We start from the raw sequence: 7,367 nt of genomic DNA, 5'->3' as shown, positions 1-7,367 counted from the left end.
CGCAACACTGTTCTCGTCCTCCTCACCAACCATATCGTCTGGTTGTGAACCGCCATCGCTCTCATCCTGGGCTGGGTCTGATAGCACTGGTAAGTCGTCCTTTTCATCAGCATTGTCTGTGGCGACCCCAGGTCCTGTGAATCGATAGACCTGGCCAGTTTGGATACGAGAAACTTGGCGTCGACGTAGCGTAGGAGCGGGCCGTTTGCGACGAGCAGTTGGCGTTCCTGTTCTCGTTGTCCGAGCTGTTTGCGGTCTCGTTGGTGGAGGCATGACAAATTTTACTACAAGGGTTCCAGCTTTCGAGCTTGCATGGGCAGTGGGTCGCATGGATATTGGCAAATTACTAAAATCCACGCGAATTTCGTTTGGGTCTACCCATGCAGCACCCTGCTGGGTATCGCAGTTTCTCGTCCAGATCGGGTTCTTATGAAGGACGGCTGCAAGTTGCAAGAAGAATGATTAAACATAAAGACAAAAATCATTTATCCTGGTCACGATGTAACGGTACTTCGGAGTCAGCACTATCGTGTGATAGGCCCAAAGCGCGGACCGATGAAGCCCCATTGAGGACACTCACAAAGCATTTTATACGTGGTGGGACACTCATTCTTATATATTTTGTGTCCAAAAAGCGGTGACAAATGACCACGCGAGTTTACCATTTAGTCCTAAAACTTGACATCTCCCAATTGTTTGTCTTTTTTAGGCCTTTTGAAATGACAGAATGTACTTAATTTTTTTTTTGGATCCTTAAATGAGCACACTATGCACGCTCCACAATCCCCTTGTGACTCGATTGTACACACAGAGGTACTCCAAATTTACCCTCCCATACAGCTATGGCTGACGATGGTAATATAATTATTATGATAGCGCCTTCATCTCTCACATATTTCGTGATGGTTACACAGATGTAGTGATCAGACGACGTCTATTGACGCGCACAAGTACTGTTGGAAAGTCGGGGCTGAAGAAATGCGCCGAAGTAATGCTCACTCTCATAGATCTGCTGACTGACGAGTCTGTAGATGACGCTACATGCAAACAGGAGATGAGTACTTTTTTCTGGGAACTGGAACAGCTTCAATTCGAGGCTAATAAGACAGAAATTTGGAATTTTACATGCGATCGCGAGCTAGAGGAGTATGAAACGCTTAACTCAGAAATCGACACGAGCATTGCGAAGGCTGCGAAAGATATAGAGGACTTGCAGGTCAAAATTCGCGCTGAAAAGACAGTGCGGGCGTATAAAGAGGAGTACGAGTCTATTGCTAAAGTGATTAACAAGCTGCCATCCCGGAAAGAAATTGAGACGGAAATTGAAAAGCAGAAGAAAATACTAAGTGATGTCTCCATGGCTATTGAAGCGGTGGACGGCAGGTTGGATCTTCGAACTAAACAATTTGCTCTACTTATGAACACAATCCAAAATTTGAAGGCCACACTAAATGAAGATGCAGTGCTGGACGAGGAAATGCAAGAGGAAGACGAAGAAATGGTTGACGTTGAGAACAAGAATACAACGGAAAAGGAAGCTGGTAAATCATATTTATTGTGGTAGATGGACCCATTACTTATCATTTTACTGTGCTTTTTGAGTAGCAGGACAATCATCACCTGCGTCATCGTAGTGTTGTATCCATTTAGCACATAGTCACAATTTCTCTTTCATAGAATCAAGTATTTTATAAAAGACCATTACAAGCACTACATGTAAAACAAAGCTGAAAAGTAAACATTTGATAAAACGATGCTCAGGTAGCCTTATATCCTTATTCTTAAGCATAGCGACGAGTCCACTCCGCGGCTATAAAGTACAACAATCAATTAGTTCACAAGTTCCGTTTCCTATTATTACTCCACAAACCCGTGTGCACAGCTCCGGCCTCATCCGTTTTCCAGTGATCCGCAACATCATTTGCCAATGGATCATCTGGATTTGGCGCAGAAAGAAGAGCTTGGATGCTCAGCAGCACTGTGCGGATTTGCAAAGCAGGGGACCACTTGTCCTTGAGAATGTCGAGACAGATACGGCCTAGCTTGTCAATATTTGGATGATAGATACGCGTAAGAAAGCGCACTTTAGGAGGAGCCATGGGATAGTCCACTGGCAGAAACAATTCCAGCTTAAAAATTCCATCTGCCAATAGATAACCAAATCAGTATTGTGCATCCTTCTGTTTGTATAGCCGATTAAGGACGTACGCTCGTATGGTGACGACTGCGGACCAGCGATTACCACTTGAAAATAGCGTAAATTATCTTCGTATGGAGTAGCGCTAATTCCAGCCACTAAGAAAGACTCACAGTAGTCAGCTTCTTATCAATTTTGCTCCACATAATCACGATACAACAAACCAGGCTCTGCTAGCAACCGTTGGGTTTCCTTAATACGATGTTAGTAAAAAAAAACTCAAATCAGAACAAATCGTTTGCAGTGGCATTTCCATAAAGGGAGGAATCGACGACTATGCTTGTTGTTTTACCTTTACGATGCGGCGCGGAAGGGTGCTTGCCATACTTTTTGAGGGGAAAGGTTATCTACCGAGCAAAATGAGCTGTTTTCTAAATGAACTAGTATTATTAATTGTAAAGGGATGTGGCAGAGTGATGGTCAAGCTGAAGTATGTGATATCTCTATATATAAGTTAAGGTGGCAGAAAGGAAACGGCTCCGCTGCGAGCTCAAGGAGCGAGCAACGCAAGTCGACGGATGCTGCGTAGCGTAGTGCAGAGTAAACATGACGGATTTTGATGACATGGACACTTTTAGCGACCATGCGGTGCAAGGAAAACCCATCAAAGCTTTTAGAAATGGCCACTTTGATACCCCAAAAGGTCTAATTGTTCAATCAGAAATGTCAAATTCGTATATATCTTACTCTTTCACGTAGTGCTGTTTGTGCAGCAGCATTGGAGTTGGGATGAATTTTTGTGTGCAGCGTCTCAGCGTCTGGAGATGATTCCTATGGCTTCGCGAGTGTTTAATGCTGATGGCGCTGAAATTGATGACATCATGTGCATTGAAGAAAATGACATGCTTTTTTTTTCAACTGGGAGATCTTTTAAGACACCTAGTTCTAGAGGAGATGATTCGAAAAGTAGTAGCGATGACAAGGTCGCAAACATTGTGGGAGGTTACAAGGTGACGATTTTGCTTGGCAGAGGAGGCTTTGGAGAAGTGCGTTTGGGAGTGCATCAACTTACGAATGATAAAGTGGCACTTAAGTTCATTCTGGTCGGGACCATTTTGCATAAACTACGCATAAAAATTCAAGAGCTTTATATGCGTTTTTGCTGTGTAGAAAAGTGAAATGGGATCGTTAGGCGACGTCGAGCGTACGACGACGGAGATCCAGTGCCTAACGGTATGCAACTTTATACATTTAATGGCTTGATACTGATTTCGTTTATATTAAAAGGCATTGAATCACCCGAGTATCATTAAGTTATTGCGCGTAATTAACGAGCCGAATCATATTGTGCTTGTTTTTGAACTGTTAGAAGGGTATGTGAACTATTATAATGTAGTTGGTGTGCAAGTTATGATTTGTGTTGTGCGTGTAGTGGTGACCTATTTCACTACATCAAACAGTTTCCAGGCGGTTTATCGGAAGAGGATAGCGTTGGAATCTTTTCTCAAATTATTGGTGGTGTTGGGTACGCCCACAATCAACACATTTGCCACCGCGATCTTAAGTTGGAGAATATTTTGCTCGCAAAGTAAGCTGGAAAACATACATCCGTACTCAATTGACGGTTTCTTCGTGTACTTTAGTAAAAATGACATTTCGACGGCCAAGATTGCAGATTTTGGACTCAGCGATTTCTACAAGCCCGGAGCGATGATGAAAACAAGTTGCGGATCTATTTCATACTTGGCACCAGAAGTCTTTCGTGGGACATCTAATGCCGGTCCACCGCTTGATGTATGGAGTCTAGGTGTCATTCTATTTGCTATCGTGTGCGGTCGATTGCCTTTTGAAGGACCTGATCTTCAAGGAACTAATCGTCCGCGTGAAAATGTAATTCGAAATCGTATCATGCGGTGCCAATATAAATTAGACACAGAGCTAAGTCCAACACTTTCTGATCTTGTGACACGAATGCTCAAGCCTGATCCAAGCGAGCGAGCAACTATTCCAGATATTTTTAGCCATCCGTGGATGCGTGGCACAGGTAGTGCATCGAGCTGTCTAGTCACTACCTTTGCCAGCGCAACGTTGCATGATATTCTAGATGACGAAAAGATTGAGGACGAGAAATTTGCGATTACATTAGCTGCTGCTCCTTCTATAGTAACAGCCAAGGTTAATGAAGAAGACAAGCTCCCATTAATAGCACAGCGATATCCTCGTACGGATTCGACAGGTACAACACTAGGTGAAGCAACAACCCCTGTTTTGAATGGTGGGACAGTAACGGGTGTAGGCGGAAATTTCGCTTCAACTTGGGGACGAGTTCGCGCTGGTCGAATTCTTAACAATCCGCTTCGAAACAAGGGAACCATAGTAGCAGAGAAATTGTCACCACGGCATTACGGGTCTGGAAGTTCGGGGACAATGAATACGCCTATGCCTATTGCATCAAGTCCAACCTTTAAACGTTATGCCACATCCACAGGTAATACTCGGTTACGGCCTCGTCATCAGGTTTCGTATCCTTCGTCTATTACGAACAGTAACACAAGTGATAAAACTCATGCGGAACGGGCCCCGGCCGCATTGGGGGACTTCGACCGATTGCCCGTAGCACACCCCAAACACTCAAAAAGACGATATGATAATCATGACGATGTAGCAGATAATGCTATGGTTCACCACGGATCTAAAGCAAGTCAGGGAGTTGTGGCTTCGCATCTACTTGAGACGATTGGAAGGAGACAACATCCTTACCCTGAATCTTCAACTACTAGTGATTGATTATAATTTACGACGGAATAGTTAGTAAAATATACTTATTCACGTGGTCTCAAGCTACAATGAGCCTAGCGAGAGCATGATAGTCGTATGCAGGATTGATTCAGGGTCCTCTCAATAAAGTTTCTGACCATGGACCTATTTCACGAATACCTTCTAAATATTCAAAGTGCAATGTAAATTTCGTAAATTTTACGGTATCAAATAAGTAAAAGAGGAATCTTTTAACCCCCCGCCGCGCTGGAGCGAAGCCCTAACACTTCTATGCGTGTGAGCGTCCTGCTCGCATTAAAAGCAAAGCGAGTTTCAGGAAGTTGCTAAGCGAGCGCTTTCGTGACCCATAAATCGCCGCTTTTCAAGATTACCGCCTGCACTTGAAGCCGCAGTGGCGGGGGAAAATGGTGCACACAATGAAGGACGTACGTTAGAAACTTGAAGCTGGCGAAAATGCCGATGAGTGTCGTTTCTAATTCGCTTTGGGTCGCCGCTCCGTTTGAAGGTAGCTTCCGCGAAAGCGGCGTCGGTCTATAGCGCCGTCCTATGGTTACCTCTTCAAAGTAGTATGCCGACGCGGACATCAAATTGACAATCTGCAGCAGGGCTGCCGTAGCGTTACGCTTAGAGGAAGCGTAATTTAGGTCGCCAACCTTTCGTTGTATACTTAGAACAAGTACAAGTTAGCAGATCGCAATCAGCTTACTCCAAGAGTAATTATTGCCTTAATCCCAAAGCTAATTACTCTTCCGTTTAAAATTCAAATCTGATTTTTGTTTATTTTCATATGCGGCAAAGCAGTCTAGCTTTAAATGTTTATATTTTCCTCAACATATATAGTAAAATCTGAATAAGTGGCTACCTAGCCACATACCATATTCTTGTTTAAGTGCAGTAACACCATGTCCATCTCGTGTGAGACACACCCCTGTTACCAGGGTACGTATAATCCCGTTACACTATCCCTCATTATGATGGAGAACATTTACTGTTTTAATCGATTATTGCCTCAACGAGGCTCGCGTGTCCGCTAGACACTGCAACTTAATTCGTTGGAACCAAACGACTTTCGTGCTCAATCTGCCCTGTGTCAACGACACTGAAGTCACCAAGTCTCGCTGGTTCTGACAGCAAACACGGGCAGAGCCCAGCTTCGTCTCCGCACGCGGTGCGATGTTGGACAGTGCGTCCGCGGCACCGGGGGATGTACATCCTAGGCTTGATGAGCACGAGCGTCGCACTCCGCGCACGCTATCAATGACGAGTGACTTCGTTGAATATGTGGAGGTGGTTGACTACGAGTCTGACGCTCCTTTTCCCGCATGGGATGACGAGGGAGGCGAGCTGCGCCAGCGGCGTGATACGAGTCCTGCTCGCGCCTTGCGGACCCCATGTCCGTTCCCTGACTTCTCGTCACCCGAGAGACGTGCTGAAATCACCAATGATCTCGACGGGGCACAGAGGGGGCAGCTGGAAGCTGCCCATAAGGCGGCTCTGAAGCGCGCCCTTCCACGGTCGGTCATTGACCCTCGTGTGGGATATAGCTTCCGCCCAGCGGATCCCGCTGTGGAAGCGAAGGACGCGGTAACTCAATCTTTACACGTCCTCATCATCGGGCATTCGACCAGAACGGAAGATGAGCTTGCCAAACGGAAAGCTCTTCGAGCTCGTTTCTTGATTCAACAAGAATTTCCGTGGGGAGCCTATCGCACTCGTCTGAGTGCTCAACGATGTGGCTCTCGTATACCCGCAATGCGGACAATACCTGTAGTGCTCACCCCTGGCGAAAGCGCTACAGATGACGAAGCGCTTTTAGAGCGATGGGTGCAACGGAACCGGAAACTTTCCTCACTGTATAACCTACAGTTGAGCCACAAGGAAGTGGACGTGCGTGTGTAGCGACAACCTTAATTTGACTTTGCCAAACCTCAAGTACGCCGTCGACTTCCTTCAGATTGACGCCCTGCGACGTATGGGTTAACAACCCTTAACGATCCCGCGAGCTCTGTGCTTGCGACCGCAAGAGCTCAGGGCCACTGCTTGAGCTCAGCTCTTGGCCCGTCTACTTGCCTGGCTATTGCTGGGAAACGCGGGGCGTCTGATGACGCGAGACGCCCTGATGTTTTTCCGCTCAAAAGCGTTCACAGCGACTGGGCAATCTTGCCGAAGTAGCGTCTCAAACTCTCACGAGTTTTTAAAGTCGGGATATCCCCGCCACTTCACCAGATATTGGGTTTGACCCAGGTGACAACGTCGTCTCACTAGACGCTCCACGTGATAGTGGACGCCACCGTTCTTGTCGAGAAGAGTCGGGCGTTGACAACCGGATCGGCCGCCGTCCGGTGACTCGTGATGCTCTTCGAGCCCTTCAGGACGAGGTTCTTCGTGATCGGAGCTCCGCTGAAAGTCTTGCTGAAGATGCATATTGCTGTGCGAATGCTCTTGAAGGTTC

General features: G+C 46.1%; 3 protein-coding genes across 3 annotated transcripts; 2 read left to right on the top strand and 1 right to left on the bottom strand.

The window, feature by feature from the left end:
- Positions 1-842: 842 nt before the first annotated feature.
- Positions 843-1,634, top strand: PHALS_02884 (tho complex subunit 7 homolog; the record flags this gene model as incomplete). The annotated part of the gene is made up of 3 exons (XM_024717345.1): positions 843-855; positions 915-1,541; positions 1,606-1,634. 3 exons carry the CDS (start codon positions 843-845, stop codon positions 1,632-1,634), a joined length of 669 nt encoding a protein of 222 aa, XP_024582853.1.
- Positions 1,635-1,781: 147 nt separating this feature from the next.
- Positions 1,782-2,522, bottom strand: PHALS_02883 (ubiquitin-conjugating enzyme e2 n; the record flags this gene model as incomplete). Its single annotated transcript, XM_024717344.1, has 5 exons — positions 1,782-1,810; positions 1,871-2,143; positions 2,209-2,295; positions 2,362-2,389; positions 2,490-2,522. 5 exons carry the CDS (start codon positions 2,520-2,522, stop codon positions 1,782-1,784), a joined length of 450 nt encoding a protein of 149 aa, XP_024582852.1.
- A 221-nt stretch (positions 2,523-2,743) lies between these two features.
- Positions 2,744-4,924, top strand: PHALS_02882 (camk camkl protein kinase; the record flags this gene model as incomplete). Its single annotated transcript, XM_024717343.1, has 6 exons — positions 2,744-2,840; positions 2,897-3,240; positions 3,308-3,370; positions 3,425-3,510; positions 3,570-3,725; positions 3,781-4,924. The coding sequence occupies 6 exons, from the start codon at positions 2,744-2,746 to the stop codon at positions 4,922-4,924; spliced, it is 1,890 nt and encodes a 629-aa protein (XP_024582851.1).
- Between the last annotated feature and the right edge of the window lie 2,443 nt (positions 4,925-7,367).

This window comes from Plasmopara halstedii, assembly GCF_900000015.1.
Source record: "Plasmopara halstedii genome assembly, contig: Scaffold_2061, whole genome shotgun sequence".
NCBI lineage: Eukaryota > Oomycota > Peronosporomycetes > Peronosporales > Peronosporaceae > Plasmopara > Plasmopara halstedii.
Note: the sequence above shows the minus strand (reverse complement) of the source record. Positions and strands in the feature narration are given on the sequence as shown.